Source organism: Alexandromys fortis, unplaced genomic scaffold, assembly GCF_014885135.2.
Source record: "Alexandromys fortis isolate MF-2015 unplaced genomic scaffold, M_Fortis_MF-2015_v1.1 scaffold_142, whole genome shotgun sequence".
NCBI lineage: Eukaryota > Metazoa > Chordata > Mammalia > Rodentia > Cricetidae > Alexandromys > Alexandromys fortis.
The window spans coordinates 3,013,768-3,030,251 of NW_026068057.1; the positions used below are offsets into that span (position 1 = coordinate 3,013,768).

Consider the following 16,484-nt stretch of genomic DNA (forward strand, 5'->3'; position numbering starts at 1 on the left):
GAGTAGTCTTCTTAATCTTAAAATGACCTATTTGTGATTGTTCTTGTTATAATAGGCTATTTTTCAATATTATTTTAGATGAAAGGGTTGGCATTGAGCAACTCAGATGTGATTCGACAAGTGCACAACAGCTTTGCCAGGTAAAGGAGCTGTGTCCGTCTTTCTGTTATCTCTCTATTGTTTTGTTTTGTTTCTTTCTCTCTCTCTCTTTTCTTTTGTATTGCTCTCACTCCTTTTTCTTCCATGTAGACAGCAGATGTTTGAATTTGATACAAAGACATCAGCCAAAGAAGAAGATGCTTTTCACTTTGTCAGTTATGTTCCAGTTAATGGAAGACTGTATGAATTAGATGGATTAAGAGAAGGACCAATTGATTTAGGTAATTTGCTTTCTGTTCTGGTATTTCACATTGGAGAAGGGAAAAAAGATTTTATATTTTCATTTATGTTGGCTACATTTCTACTTAAATTTTGAGGGTGAAAACTACTTTGACTTAGTATAATATGATGGTCTTGAACACTTGATGAAATTGAATGATAGGATCATATAGCAAGGACTTACACTATTCATTTGGGGCCTGTGAGTTTTTCCTAAAGGAATGTGCTTTCTCAACACGTAGCTCACATAAGTAAATTTATTTATTTTGGGACATTGCTTTCTAAGTAAAGTGGCGTTGAATTTGTGATCCTCAGAAGATACAGCAGGAGATTACATCATGCTCAGTTTTGCAATGGAGAACATGAGAGGGGAGGAAAAGATCTTAAGGGAACTGGTCGTGGAGTACATGTGTACAGTACATGTGACAAGCAAGCAAAAATAAGGGAAAGAAGAGAATTAACCCGAAGTGGCTAGGAGGCATCACGTAGGGCATCTTGGGAAAGCGACAAATGGAAGCAGAGTGTAGGGAGGTGTATGTGTGAAAGTGCTGTAATGGAAAAGCCATACTTTTTATGATAGCCTAAGAAAAATGCTTCTAGTGTGTGTGCGACTGAGAGAGAGACAGACAAGACAGATACAGAGAGTGTGCACACATGCTCACAAAGCCCTACAATAGATACTAAGCAAGGACTCTAAAACTCAACTACACTCCAGCTCTTCCCAAAAGAATTATAATTCTTTTTTGTGACTTCATTAACTTTCTTCATTTGTTGTATTAGATTACAATCGAGCAAACCTTTGCTTTATTTGAATCTATGTTGTAAGTGGCTGCTTGTTTGTTTTCCCATCATCCAGACTCCCAAAATAGCCACACAGAAACTGTATTAATTAAATCACTGCCTGACCAATCACTATAGCATATTTCTGGCAAGCTTTTACATATTAAATTAACCCATTTTTATTATTTTATATTTTACCACAAGGGTCATGGCCTACCAGCAAGGTTCCACCTGGCAGCTTACTAACCCTAACCCTAATCCTAATGTCTTTCCCTCTGTTGGCTACATGGCGTCTTACTGACTCCACCGTCTTTTTCCCAGCATTTAGTTTAGTTCCCCATCTCCCCACCCCCAGTTCTATTAAGGATTGAGTCCTAATTTTGCCACTAACTTGTGGATTGTTTTTTTTTTTCTAAGCCTTCAGTTTTGTCATCTATAAAACATGATAACCTAAAAAACTTTTGATTAAAGAATTTATGTGTAGGGGAGAAAGAAAGGGAGACAAAGAGAGATTATGAATAAACATACCCATGTGTTAGGCAAGCACTCTACCACTGAGTGTACATTTAGATAAGTGTTTTTTCGGGGTTGTACATTTAGGTGAGTTATCTTCCTAATTTATTATTTACTTCCTCAAGTATTTTATTTCATATCTATCGCATGATAGCATGGCACGATGTTAAATGACAGTATTCTTTCTATTATCAGAAAGTAAGAGTTGAAGCTTACCATAACTAAAAAAAAGTTGACAAGTTGTGTGGTGGCTCACACCTGCAGTTCAGGCTCTGGAAAGGCTCCATCAGAAGAACTGTTTGTTTTTAGATGTAGCAGACTACGTACTGAGACCTTCAGAACACACGATTTAAGTCCTGTGTTTACTTGAGTATTGTTGATTAAAACTTAGAGAAATGTTAATGTTGTCTTTTCTATTTTTGTTTTAACTGTTTGACATTTCTTTCTAGGTGCATGCAATCAAGATGACTGGATTAGTGCAGTGAGGCCAGTCATAGAGAAAAGGATACAAAAGTAATGCTCCACTAATGTCATTGATGTATAAATCTGGTTTTTAAGGTTTTTTAATTTTAATTTAAATTAAATTTTTAACTTAAAGTTTTAAGTCTTTTATGTTAAATATTAAACATCTAACCTCCTCTTGTTTAAATTAATGCTTTTGGAGATCTATTTTAGAATTTTTTTTTTTTTAGTGATATGGCAAGTAAACATTGATCTCTATTAACTGAGGATTTAGTTTTTGTTTTTTATTTGTTTTGTTTTGGCAGTTCAGGGCATCAAACCTAGGGACTCAGGTATGCTAGGCACAGCAGCAAAATTCAGTCTCACTCTAGGGTCCTTCATGTTCTTTTATCCCCATGGTTCACTCCCTCCCCTGATGCCCACCCTCCCTCTGTTTATACCTTAATTCCTAGTTTGATGTCTTCACATTATAAAACTAGAATCATACACTTTGTCATCTTTTAACATTACATCTCTTTATTCAGCATAATACATGAGAGGTTTTCATTGTTGGGCAGTGCTAGGGAACTAATTCAGGACTTGTGCACACTAAGCTGGTACTCAACCACTGAGGTACATCTGCTGCAGCTGTTTAGTTTTTGTTGATGGGTAGTAATCTGTAGTATAGAAGTTGAATTTTTTTTTCTAGCCTACTCACTCTTTGAAAAAAGTCTTTTTTTTCTGATCCAGTTCAGTTTATCAATATTTCCCACTATGAGTTGTGTTTTGGTTGTCAAATTTGAGTTCTTTGCAAGGCACTAGATTCCATTTCATTTGTTTTCCTTAAGAGGTTTATAGTTTATTTTTAATTTAACTCTGAACTATTTTGAGATGATTTTGTGTATGGTGAGGTGTTTAGCTTTTAAGGTCTGTTTCTTTAGCCTGTGCATATTCAATTTCTCCATCACAAGTTGTTGAAAAGGCTACCTATTCTTCACTGAATTCCTTCAATAACTGTTAAAAATTTTTATGTGATCTGGGCATATATGTGTGATTCTATTTCTTTGTCACAGTTTTTTTTTTTTTTTTTTCTTCTTGATCTGTTTAGCCTCCTTTGGTGCTATATGATGTTCCTGATCAGGATAGCTGTGAGCCTTGATACCTGGTGACCAGTGCCTCATACTTCCATTTCATTCTTCACAGTTTACTTTAGCCATTACAGTTTCTTTGTTTCTCAACACTTTTTAGCATATTTCCTGTCATAGTTACAAAAGTTCTTGGGAGATATGAATTTTAAAAAAAAGTTTTTTGGTTTTGTTTTTAACAATTCGAGAATTAATATATCTACTGTGTTGAGCTTTTCAATTCCTGATTATGATATATTTGTTTATTTAGATCTTGATTTCTTTCACCAGCATTTTGTATATTCAGCCTATAACTCCTATATTTATTTTTTAATTAGCTAAGCACTTTATATTTTTGAGTGGTATTATAAATGCTGCTACACTTTAATTTTTGTTTTCTGTGTAGTTTTGCTAATTAACAGGAAGAGAAGTAACTTTTTTCTTCTTTATTTTTCATTCTTTAACTTAAACACACCTATTCTATGACATTTTTCTACCTAAACAAACATGATCTGCAAAAGGGAACAGTTTTGAATGTCTCCTTTCATTTTTACCAATTTTGCTTTATATGTTTTCTAGTTTAGTTGTTTATGTCTGCATATTATGATCAGTGTTTTATTTTTCAGGATTGATTTTTTTTTATATATCAACATATAACATTTGTTTTTGTAATTTTCTTTTCATGAATGATTTGTCTAACAGCATAGCCATTTTTGCTTTATTTTGATTATAAAAAAATGCACATTTTTCTCAATCCTTTAATTTTCAGTTTGCCTAATTGCTGGGAGCCGATTTGAGTGGCTGCCATTACAAGATGGCATTTGGCCCCAGCCTTGCTTGATACCATAATAAAGGTTGCAGTTCTTCCACCAGAAAACAGGATGAGTTATTGTGATCTAGCTGCCCACACTTCCCCTGACTGGCAGGGGAACTTCCTTGTGGTCTGTAATTGACAGGGATGTTCCCCTGCTTTCTTTCCTGCTGGTGGGTCTCCAGAAAAGCAGTTAAAGTATCAAAGTATCAGAGGTTGCTAGGCAGACTCCCTATATAAACAGCTGCAAATCAGAGCTCGAGGCCCCTCACTTTCTGCTCTCCCTATAACCAAGAGGCTCCAGTAAAGCGTGATTTGGGAAGAATCCTCGTCTGGTGGCTGTTCTTTCCTGCTGGTCAGGGAGTTCGCCGCAACTGGTGCCGAAACCCGGGACGTTCACCTCAACATATTTGAAATGAATTTTTTATAGGCAGTATATATTCATGTGATATTTCCCAATCTAACCTATCAGTATTTTAATTTATTTATCAAATATAATTTACATAAAATTACATATAAAATATAAAATGTACATATAAAATAATTACATTTAATGTAAGTAGTGTGGTTTAGTTCTGTCCGTTAGATCTTCTGTTTTCTGTTTCCTGCCAGTTTCTTGGATATTTTTTAGAATTCTGTTTCTTTTTATCTATAGAATTTTTTTTGTATATTCTCTGAATTTTTAGTGGTTTCTCATCAGTCTATTTGTGTCAGCATTTTACCAGTTAAGACTGTAATGTGAAAGTCTTTCTTTCTCATACTTTGTTCAAAGTATGTCAATATCATTGCTATGCATAGTTCCTCTATGCATACTTTAGGAGAACATCAGCTGTAGAATTTTTTGCATTCATCATGAAAGAACATAGAAAACTTAGAGAAGATGCATATACCATATGGAGTTGTGCTTTTACTTTTCCTGTTCTGTTTTGTTGATGTTCCAGGATTCCTTCTATTGCCATCTTTGTTGTGTTAAAAAGCTTCCTTTGGCTTTTCTTTTCGGGTCGCTTCCCTGTCAGCATATTCCATTTTCTTCTTCCATAGTTTTCTTAGAGATAGAGATAGTTTAGTTTTTTCTGTTTCATTTTTGGAAGGAAAGTCTTACAGAATGCTTAATTGAGCCAGGTGGTGGTGGCACACTCCTCTAATCTCAGCACTCAGAAGAGAGAGGCAGACAGATCTCTGAGTTCGAGGCCAGCCTGGTCTACAGAGTGAGTTCCAGGACAGCCAGGGGTATACAAAGAAACTGTTTCGAAAAGCCAAAACAGCAACAAAAACAACAAAATAGAATGCTTATTCGATGGTCTTTTGAGTGTTTGGAGAATGTTAAACTCCTGGACTCTGACCACTGTGGTTCCTGATACTTTTCCTTATGCTGCTCTCAGAATTTTTCTCTTCATCTTCAGGTTTCTTCAGAGGTTAGGTTTTTTCCTCTTCAATCTGTGTGTTTGTACTTTGCTAAACTTGAGGAGCTTTCAGCTGTCATCTCTTGGAAAGTTTAAAAATTCACTGTTTTCTTTTTCCTGGCTATCAAGTGCTCAAATATTGGATCCCTCATTTGGTCCCATGGATTCCTCAGGCTTTTGTTGTCCTTAACTGCTTGCATGTTTGCAAACCCTGCCCCATTCTTTCCTTTCTTTAGATAAGGTCTTTGTATGTAACCCTGGCTGCCCTGGAACTCATTGTGTGGACCATCTCAAACTCATAGGTCTGTCTGCATCTGTTGGGATTACAAGTATGCATCACCACAGCCAGCCCAGGGCTGTATTTATATTGGAATGTTTTCTGTCTCCATTTACTGATTCTTTTTGTCTTGCTTTCCATTTTGCTGTTGAGCCCATCTATTGACGATTGAGGTTTCTGTCTTGGTTATTATATAAGTCAGTAGTAAAATTCCTATTTGACTCTAAAAATATGTTCATTGTTTTTCTGTGATTGCTAACTGAATGCTATCACAAGGACTCCGACAGTTCTGACAGAAGGTACTGATGTCTGGCACCTCACCATGAAGTGCCTTTTTACTCACCTTGACGGTTTGTTTCATGGTTTTCAACTACCGTGAATAGATCTACTAGAACCTGAACATTTTGATTATTATAATGAGATTCTGGATCTTATTTCAATTTCTTTTTACTCAACACTGTGCTGGCAGGGTAAATTGGGATTGCTGCCTCATTAATGTCAGATAGGAGCAGAAATTCACATTTCCCACCTGGCCTCTTGACACCTGAGGAAGAAAGAGGTTCCTCTTAACTACTGGGCAGCAGTGGGAGCTCTGACTACCAACAAGACTTCTAGTGACCCTCTTTGGCTAGGGGAGGTATGGCTTCTTTGTTAGTGCTCTTTGCATGCCTGTTCTAATGCTAAAGTGGGAGGGACCTCTTTGCTATTAGATGGCAGTGGCAGTTCTGATTTCCCATCAGGCTTCTGATACTGCAGGTGGGTGTTTTTATTACCATTTGGCAAACATTGGAAATCACAGCTTTATTCTCACCTGTTTCTCCTCACTAACCCAGGCATCAGGCATCTCATTATCACTTAGTGAGGTTGGAAATCTTGGTTTTTTACTGTTGTTTTTGGGTATAGTATGGGGACTGTTGTCTAAAAGCTTGTGTCTTTCCAGCCTTCAGCTTTTCTTGTTTTATTTTAGAGCAGGTTTTTACTAGGTCTTTTTTTTGTCAGTGCTTGTCATGTAGGTGGGGAAGGGGGCTGTTAGTTTGTTTTTGTTTTTGCTTCAAATCTGGGATATGTAAGGCAAAAAGAAAACTCAGAGAATTACTCTGCCTTGTCATTCTGGAGCCTGTGTTCCTTAACTTGTCTGCCTTCTCTCCACCTGTGATTTTTCCTTTTTCTTTCTCCTTTTAATATATTATTTCCACAAATTTCAGTTGTATTTGATAGGAAAATTAGGAATAATGGAACTATTTCAATTTTAACAAAATCTAGAAATTTTAAAACATTTTCATGTACTTCAAATCATTAGTTATTGGTTTTTGTTCTTTCTGATGAGTGAAATTAATTATAGACTAATGCAAGTGTGGACTTATATTTTTACAGTGTTCTGTTAGCTTAAGTGCCCTATATGTTATAGTTAATTTCTAATATAATACTTTTATGGCAATTTTTACTGTCGTGAACTTTTTATCAGTGTAATAAATTTACAACAGGATATTTTATTCAAATAATGACACATTTTATATTTATAAATAAAAGCTTAAAATATTAACTAACAGCATAAACTACATCATGACTTGCAAGAAACAGTGTAGTATCATCAGTAGAGTCTAGCAAATGTATAGTCTTGGTGTAATTCTTCACTCGGAGATCTTAAGTAATAATTGTCATATCTCTTATAAGGAGGAATGATGAAAACATAATATTTTAAGTGTTTTAAGTGAAATTCATAGTAGTGTAGAACATTTAAAAATACTTGCAATTAGTGAAATTTAGATGGTCTTTTGCTGCATTATACTCTTTTTTTATACAAAACCTTCTTAAAATGACAATTTTTATTGTTAGTTTAGTGATAGTTAATCGGAATAGTAATACTAATGATTTTATAATTTTTATATATTATAAACTTTTTTTGTAGGTATAGTGAAGGTGAAATTCGATTTAATTTAATGGCCATTGTATCTGACAGAAAAATGATATATGAACAGAAGATAGCCGAGTTACAAAGACAACTTGCAGAGGTTTGTGGTCAGCTATATATATATAAATATATGTACGTGTGCACGCACACATATACATAATCACAATTAAGTATTTTAATACTAATGATTTTATAATTTTTATTTTGTTGTAATTTTTTGTGCATGTAGTGAAGATGAAATTTCAATTTAATTTATATCCTTGGTTGTGTATATCTGGGAGGATTGCTGGGGAGATACGTGTAGAAGCTGGAGGATGATATCTAGTATCCTGTTATGTTACTGTGCATTATATTTTTGAGACAAAGTCTGTCACTAAACTTGGAGCTAGGCTAGTGGTCAACAAGTTCCAAAGAATTTCTTCTTTGGTCCTCCAGCATCAGTGTTATAGGCATGTGTGTGGCAATTTCCTGGGTTTTTTTGGCTGCTGATAGTGTAAACTCAGGTGAACATGCTTGAACAGAAAGCACTCTTGCCCACTGAGCCTTCTTTCCCTGTGGCCTTTAAGTATAAAATTTCAGAGTAGGTATTGTATTCTCTCAGGGGAAAATTACTTTGATTTTCTTTTTCAAAATAGATTCAATCATTTAGATAGGAGATTAAAGGAAAATATTTGGAATTTGTGCCACTTAGTTTTCGTTACTAGCTTTTCCAATTGATATTTTTCTCAGTTTCTTAATGTAGCATGAAGATTATAGTCTTTACCATAAAATATTATCACTAGAATTAAATTTACCTAACACTTAAAGACTAACAGGAGGTAAATGTTAGTATTGAGTTGTTTTAGCTATTTTCTCTTATTTCATTATATAAAGTATACATCTATAGGAGTTAACTAGGTATATATGAATGTACGTGTAATATTTACTAATCTTAATGATTACCTTTTTACTGCTGTAAATATGATTGGAAAAGAGAACTAATGATAGAGAAAGTCTTTTAAAAGTCCTTTGATCACATCTTAGGAAAGTTTAAGCAGATAAATTTTGTAGGTTAATGGATTGTAGCACTATAGTATGTTACAATATTGGTGGCAGATAAAAATGTCATGTATTATTATAGAACATAGAAATATGGAAGGTGTATTTAGAACTTTCATCCTTTCAATTTTTTATTATTCAGCAGATATTCTTGCCAAAATTAAATTGAAATTTGAAATAATTATAGTATCTTAATTATTTAAATATAGTCAGGACTTAAGCCACAGTCATTAGGGTGCTGTTTCTTTTTCTTCTCACTAAGGAGGAACCCATGGATACAGATCAGGGTAGTACTGTGTTAAGTGCTATTCAGTCAGAAGTTGCCAGAAACCAGATGCTCATTGAAGAAGAAGTACAAAAGTTAAAGAGATATAAGGTACGTTTTTTCAGAATGGGCTACTTTAACATTTTAGAAAATTTTGAGATGAAGGTACGTTGAAGTGATTGCTTTCCTTCCCATCATTGTGAGTTTTCAGAATAAGGTATTGATTACCTGGCATTTGACAGTTTCACTTTTTAAATTTTATTATGAAACAATTTTTACTCTGTCAGATGTCTCAGTTCAGTGCCTACTGCTCTTCCTGAAGTCCAGGACATCTCACCTGTGATCATGGGGTAACTAGGACCTCTTATCTGTAGGCTTTGAGAGTTCCTGTGCTGTGTAATGTCACATGTTTCAGGTTCTTCGGGGTATATAGTATGTTAGCCTTGACCTAGTGGGTGATTTCCTGCCTCTGCCTTTGCAAGTGCTGGGATTACAGATACATGCCACTACACTAGGTGCTTGCCTGACTGCTTTTTCAGGTTAAGAAGTACATTTTTTTTTAATTTTTTTTTAAAATATTTATTTATTTATTTATTATGTATACAATATTCTGTCTGTATGCCTGCAGGCCAGAAGAGGGCACCAGACCTCATTATAGATGGTTGTGAGCCACCATGTGGTTGCTGGGAATTGAACTCAGGACCTTTGGAAGAGCAGCCAGTGCTCTTAACCTCTGAGCCATCTCTCCAGCCCCAAGAAGTACATTTTTTTAGTACAAGATAAATTCATACTAATACTTGTTTAGTATTAAAAAGGCTTTCCACTTAATGCATAAATTGTATTTCTTAGTATGGAAATTTTGATTTCTCTGAACTTTACTCATTTGCCTCATGAATAGTAATAATAATAAATTTTAAATTAATTTTTTTCCTGTAGCCTCTTTTGTTTCTTATTATATATCCCATTTTAAATGTACAACCAAATCACTATACCTTAAAATTACTTAATGTTTGTCTCTTGATTTTTGCTTTAAAATTCTTAGGTTTTTAAGAATCCTTATTTAATTTGTTTAGTTATCGCTGACGTAAGAGTGGATGGAGGAGGGGACTTAGGGACTGCATGCCTTCACTTGTGTATGCTTTTCACGTGGAGCTTGAAGTCAAAGACTTTATTTTTGTTGTTTTTGCTCACTTGTGTCAGCAGTGTCATGTTGTACTTAACAGCCAAGAGATGACTCTTAGAGATTAAAGTAAATAAATGGAACAGAACTGAATCCAAGTAGGATTTTTTCAGGTTTGAGGTGGACAAGTTCTCAGAACACTTTAGGCAGAGAAGAAAGGGCCAGGGTTTATGGGGATAGGAAAGTAAGAGATGGTAGCTTCAGCCATTATCGTCCATGTCACATAATACTATAAAGGTCCACAGCCTACCTATGAATTAATTATAAGAGCTTGTAAAAAATCACAGCTAGTTTAAAAGAAATTAAAAATTCAATTTATGTGAGGGAATGTTGAGATTTCTTACGAATGACAAGCTGTAACCATGGGAAAGGAGCACTCAATCGAACATCTAGATGGAATGTATAATAACTTAGTGATCATGAAAGGCTAGAAGCAAGCAATTTGGAGACTGTTTACTTGCTTTTCAATGAAGCACAGATTTTCTTTTTCCACTACCCTCACTGATATAAAACAATCCCCAAGAAAATTTGTTGATATTCAGAAACTGAAGCTGGTGTCATTAGACTGGGCTTTAGTTAGCAGTTATGTAGTTACCATAGCAGGGGTGTGAATTTATCTTGTAAACCTTAAGGTTTTTTAAATATCCTTGGAATGCCCCCCCCCCCAGCACATTTTCTAGAATGGACTTTTTAAAAAGCCTGTTTGCTACATGTTTTGTTGTATAGTCTTTATTATCAGTAGAAATCAAATCTCATTTCTTGTACTGTTTATGAGGATGGAAGATAATATAATCAGAAAATGTGTTTTATTTTCAGATTGAAAATATTAGAAGGAAGCATAACTACCTGCCTTTCATTATGGAATTGTTAAAGACCTTAGCAGAGCACCAGCAGTTAATTCCACTTGTAGAAAAGGTACGTACTGCAGTGATGACTATTCACACTCAGACTAGATGCTTCCCCAATACATTGTTTTAGGCATGAGTGGATATAAAGTTTGAAGCTTTTTAGTTTTACTCTTTTGCCTAGTGTTTTGCATTCTAGGAAAAGGAGTGTAGCCTAATACTTTAACACGAAAACAAAGCATTTCCCCATGACTTTAGCATTCCATAATTCTTAATGTCTAGAGCTCAGCTTTTTCTGTATTAAAGCATTCCTTTCTTTTAAAAGTTTTTTTCAGTGTTAATAACTGATTTTTTTCTTAGCTAATTTTATAAAATTTTGCATTGATACCATAGAGTTTAGAACTAGAAGGAACATTGTGGGGGGATTAAAAGATTTAATTGGCTAGCAAATAGAATCTAGAATCTGTCCCACTGAGGGATATTTAACATAAATAAGTAGAAAATTCTGATTTATTTTTCATTGTTAGGCACTTAATAAAATATTTGTGGATGAATGAAATACAGTTAAATTGTTTGTAAGTTTATATTGTAAATCAGCTTTTCTGAAAATGACCATCTCTGGATGCTCTTTAAATTACATGTTACCTGGCCCCCTCCCCAGATATTCTCACGTAGGGGAAGGAATGTTTAATAAGTTCCCCAAGTGATTCTAATGCAACTGATCTGTGTACCACATTTTGAGAAACACTTTGAGAAGACACTACTAGGCAAATAAAAATTTGGACCATTAATTTAAAGACAAGAATACATGGTAGGTATATTTTTCTTATTGATTTTAAAGTGTACAAAACAAATACATATTTTTGTCCCAGATTATTTCTTATTATAAATTTCACATAATACTGAGATTTGAATCCTAATATATTTGTGTTTGCCTTTTTACTTGAAACATACGACCCACTCTTTAGCATTAAATGCAGACTTACTGAAACTCTTCTCTTTTCCATATGGGAGTTTTCTGTTAATGTTCCTTGCTAAGATGGGAAATTAATTTTCAACTTTTATTAACAATTAAGACCTGATGGTCCTCAGATTTGTTTGTTAAGAGGATATCTAAATACAGTATTCTTTGAACACCGTGAACTGTTTCTGTTTTGAAAATACTAGATAGAGTTTGGTGTGGTGGTACATGCCTGTAATTCTAGTATTTGGAAGTGGAAGCAAGTGGATTCAGTGTTCAGGGTCATCTTGAACAAAATTTCTCATAGGGAACCTATGGAAAAATTATCACTTATACAATGTAAATTTTGCTTTAAAATTTGCTTTCAAATACAGTATTTTTGTATAGATTAGGTAAAAAATTTGTGTGATTTAAATTTTTTTTCCACAACAGTATACTCCCCTGATTATTATTTATTTTTTTTGGGAATTTAGAGAGAACATCTTTGCATTAGAACCATAGTTACTTAGTTCACATTGTTTTGACACAAGGTGGCAGTATGTGAGTGTATATTAATGTAACACCAGCTCTGTTGATCTTTCTGTTTGTATACTTTTTAAGGAAAGTAGTTATTGACTGTCTAGTTAACCTATTCAAAAATTTTTAGAAATTAAAATTTTAATAAGCAATGATATATAGAAAATATGTACATTGCTTATTAAAAGTTTAATTTTAATATATATGGCAATGTATATATAGGAAGAATATATATACATTGCTAACTGTTAGGTTGTGTGGGTATTTGGATTCAGCATTTGGTGGAATTGTTTTAAATTGTTCATCTCATTTGTCTAGCTGTACTTACATTCTAGGTATTTTGTTATGATAAATAAATTTATTCAGCCAACGTGTGGAATGGTTTGGGAAAGGGTGAAATAATTATAGGGTGCTGAATAGTATAGTGTAATTAGTATTAGCATTATGCTAAAAGTTTGGACAGAGTAACTCCTAAATAATCTTAGAGCAAATGTATTTTATCATCCTTTTTTTGAGGGAAAAAACAAATTATTATACTATGTTGAAATCCTGCAAATGGATGCACATGTTAAAAAAGAGAGCAAATTGAGGAACAGGTAAAAATAGATTAAGATTAGATTTTAAAATTATATGCAGTAAGAAGCTTTCATTATGTTTGTTAATCATAGTACTTTCAAGAAGAATTGCCTGTAGATTCTAGAAGTGGATTTGGAATGTGTGGAATTCTCGCGTGCCTGCCCCCAATCACCCTTTAAGTGTGAAAGGGAGTAGGATGAACAAGACAGAAAAGATGTGTCACTCTAAGTAGTGATGCTAAATCCAACCAGAGACAATGCTTACAGCCTGTGGTCCAAGTAGTTAGGACCAAAATCTCTTCATTTTAAGAAAAATAAGCAAAACAGAAGACTTTAATTTTCCCTTGGTCATCTAACTATAAAGACATAGACTAAAATTTTATGGTTTTGTTATATGAGAATTGCATACTTTGCATAAAAACTGCTCAGGAGGTAACCTAAAAGTAGTTGTAAAACTTGTTGTACCATATACCAGTTCTGTTCTTGAAACATAAAATTAGCTAGATTAAGATTTCATTTGTGAACCTTCTATTTATTCAGGTATACTTACAGCACTAAAAAATGTTAGTGTGTGTGTGTGTGTGTGTGTGTGATTGCAGCATATATATTTATAATTCTAAATCATTGTCAATTCTAACTTTTTAAACTTCTAGTGCCTATTAGATAAAATCATGAATGTAGTTGATAGAGGAATCCAAAATTATTTCACAGTTTTGAAGTTTGAATCAATTGATAATAAGTAGCTAACCTTTAAAACTTTTTCTTTCCCTTAAAGAAGTAGAGCAATGATCACAATATTTTTGTTAATTTTAGCAAAAATTCTGTACTGTATTCAGAGTCTAAAAGCAAAATAGTAAATACTTAACTTTATTTAACATTATGCCTAAAATTGGGTTGTGTTTTCATTATTTGAGAACAGGAAGCTTTTCTGAGGATGGTGTTGCATCAGCTTTTAGGAAGCCTAGGCAGGAGGACTGTGAGCCGTAAAGGGGAAACTGTCTCAAACATAAAGAAGCCAAAAAAAAAAAAAAAATTTTGTATAGAATAGGATATACATATTAAATTCCTAAATATGTTTACTGATTAAAAATGTTCATAAAGCAACTAATTTTGCTACTTTTGTGCAGTAGTTAGACTTTAGATAGTACCTATATTTTATACATACACATTTTTTATAATAATTTGCTCTTGGTTTTGTGTGGTTTGTCTTTTTTTTTTTTTTCTATGTTGTTGTTTTTTTGTTTTTTGGTGCAGAAGTTAAATTAAACCTGAGAGCTTCTCACAGGGTAGGTAAGCACTCTACCACTGAGCTACATCCAGCTATTTTTATGCAACTGGCCTTGAACTAGCCTTTTTACCTCAGCTTCCCAAGTAACTGAGATTATGAGATTGTAGGCCTGTGCCACCACATCCATTAAGTCTAGTGTGTAGCTCTCCATTTTTTCATGCTGCTGCATAATAGTTAACTGATATATAATAAAAGTTACAATTGTCCTAGTTATCCTATCTTTTAATTGTATAATGCAGAATTCTAATTTACTGGTTGTTTTTCAAAGACCAGCAGAATTGGTGTCACCTGAGATGAGACCTTGTTAGGGTTGTAGAACAGTAGGCATTTTGATTCCTGAATCATCACTATATATTTACATAGGGGCCCCAGTTGGTGTATGTATCTTGAAAAGCACTACTAGAGAACACAAGTGTCTTGGGCCTCTCTTGAAACTTCACTATTTGTTAATTGTGCAGCTTTGGTCAACTTTGGTAATGTCTATAAGCTTTGGCTTCTTTACTTACTAAAGAACAAATAGAATTACTGTGTTATAGCCATACAATTATGAGGTCAAATGACATCATGTGGAAAAACATTTAGGTCGAATAAACTTATTGATACCACTGATATATTCTTATAGTGACATATATATTAAGCTCACTAAAACCATATTATTCCAATTTAGCAAAAGTATAAAGAATTTTTTAGACTTAGTTTGAGTAAGAAATGGATAAGTATGTGTATCTTTGGAATTGTTATGGTTGAGTTTGATGTTCTAGAATTATTACAATTATTACATTTCATATTCTGTAAAACAAAGATGTTCATATCTACTGAGGGTAAATAACTAGAATTCAACAAAATTTGTTGCAAGGGATAAGTAATGTTCTCAGTATCTTAGAACACACTCAGAAATCTTAGTATTTGTTTGTTTATTCATTTATACCTATCTTTTCTATGTTGCTAGTAGCTAGGACTACCGCTCACCATACAGCTCTAGTAGTGTGACCTATACATTTATCTTATTTCTTGAGAATACCATTGGATGCATTTTGTTTTAATATGATCTAAAATAGTCTTTGAGAGTTTAATTTTTAAACTTTAATTTTAATTTTTTTATCTTTAACTTTTAGGCAAAAGAAAAACAGAATGCAAAGAAAGCTCAGGAAACTAAGTGAAGAGGATATTTGGACCTGCACTTATTTTCATGGAAACCATTACATATTAAGGAAATTTGGACAACATCCTAATTGACTCAGTGCACGTTTGGCATAGTACCAGTCTGTCTTGTCCTTTATGCATGGATTCAAAAACGTCTTCCCTACTTGCATCATGTGCATGTAGTGCATATTAAATAAAAGTGGCATAAAGAGTGCTGGCCAAATTCTATTATTTGATATTGGATCTGAGAGCTTTTGGTACTCTGCAAATATATCTATAGTAATGGACCTGGAAAATACACAAATGATACTTTTTATCTGTAGTTGTTCTTATTAATACTTTTATTTGTCAGCTTAAATATATCTAATTTACAAATGTCAGATCTTACTTAAATTGGGTCCTCTGCTTTTAATTGTGGCAAAAATAAGCAGTATTTTTGTTTCTGATATGTGTTTTGCAGATCTTAAAGTTGAATTTTATCTCACACCAATTTGATTTTCTAAGGCCAGTCATTTGGAAAGAATACAATTTTTAATGATTTACATTGCTATCTGTAAAGAAGACAATAAACTTCCCAATTTTATTTTAGCAAACTTTCTTCAATTGTTTGGGGTTATTTGTTTATATATTGTAGGATTATTTGAGGAAGGTCTGAATATTTTGCTTCAAAACAAAACTGGAGGTCAGAACATTTTGTAAATCTTAGGGTTCAGAGTTACTCTCAAGTTTTCAAGATCTTCGAAAATTGAGGGTTTGATAGTTTGTTATCTGATTCTTTTAAAAGATTGCAGTGGCAGTAGAGGATCCTTCTGTTTCCATTTAGTTTCTAGAAGCCGTGTGTTATCTCATATTGGATTTAAAGACCTGACACTGGAGGGCTTTACAGTCCTGGTTGCTGGAACTAGATCTTTTAGACCAGGTTGACTGCAAACTCACAGAGATCCTCCTGTCTCTGTCTCCCAAGTGTAGGATTAAAGTAGGATTAAAGGCATGTGCCACCACTGCCCAGCCCTACACTGGATCTTTGTCTCTTA

At 33.7% G+C, this 16,484-nt stretch overlaps 1 protein-coding gene across 4 annotated transcripts in view; it reads left to right on the forward strand.

The window, feature by feature from the left end:
* Positions 1 to 16,043, forward strand: part of Uchl5 (ubiquitin C-terminal hydrolase L5) — a 39,754-nt gene extending 23,711 nt beyond the window's left edge. Inside the window, exons 5-12 of one of the 4 annotated variants that reach the window (XR_007588324.1) lie at positions 79 to 140; positions 250 to 380; positions 2,121 to 2,184; positions 7,637 to 7,739; positions 8,940 to 9,053; positions 10,939 to 11,037; positions 11,629 to 11,778; positions 15,423 to 16,043. Coding sequence is in view for 3 of the 4 variants with exons in the window: in XM_050119983.1 (XP_049975940.1) it covers positions 79 to 140; positions 250 to 380; positions 2,121 to 2,184; positions 7,637 to 7,739; positions 8,940 to 9,053; positions 10,939 to 11,037; positions 15,423 to 15,467 (618 nt within the window). In the remaining variant the exon portion in view is untranslated. Of the gene's footprint in view, positions 1 to 78; positions 141 to 249; positions 381 to 2,120; positions 2,185 to 7,636; positions 7,740 to 8,939; positions 9,054 to 10,938; positions 11,038 to 11,628; positions 11,780 to 15,422 lie in introns of those variants that run through there. The other 3 variants (XM_050119983.1, XM_050119984.1, XM_050119985.1) reach the window with 3 other exon arrangements.
* Positions 16,044 to 16,484: the final 441 nt, after the last annotated feature.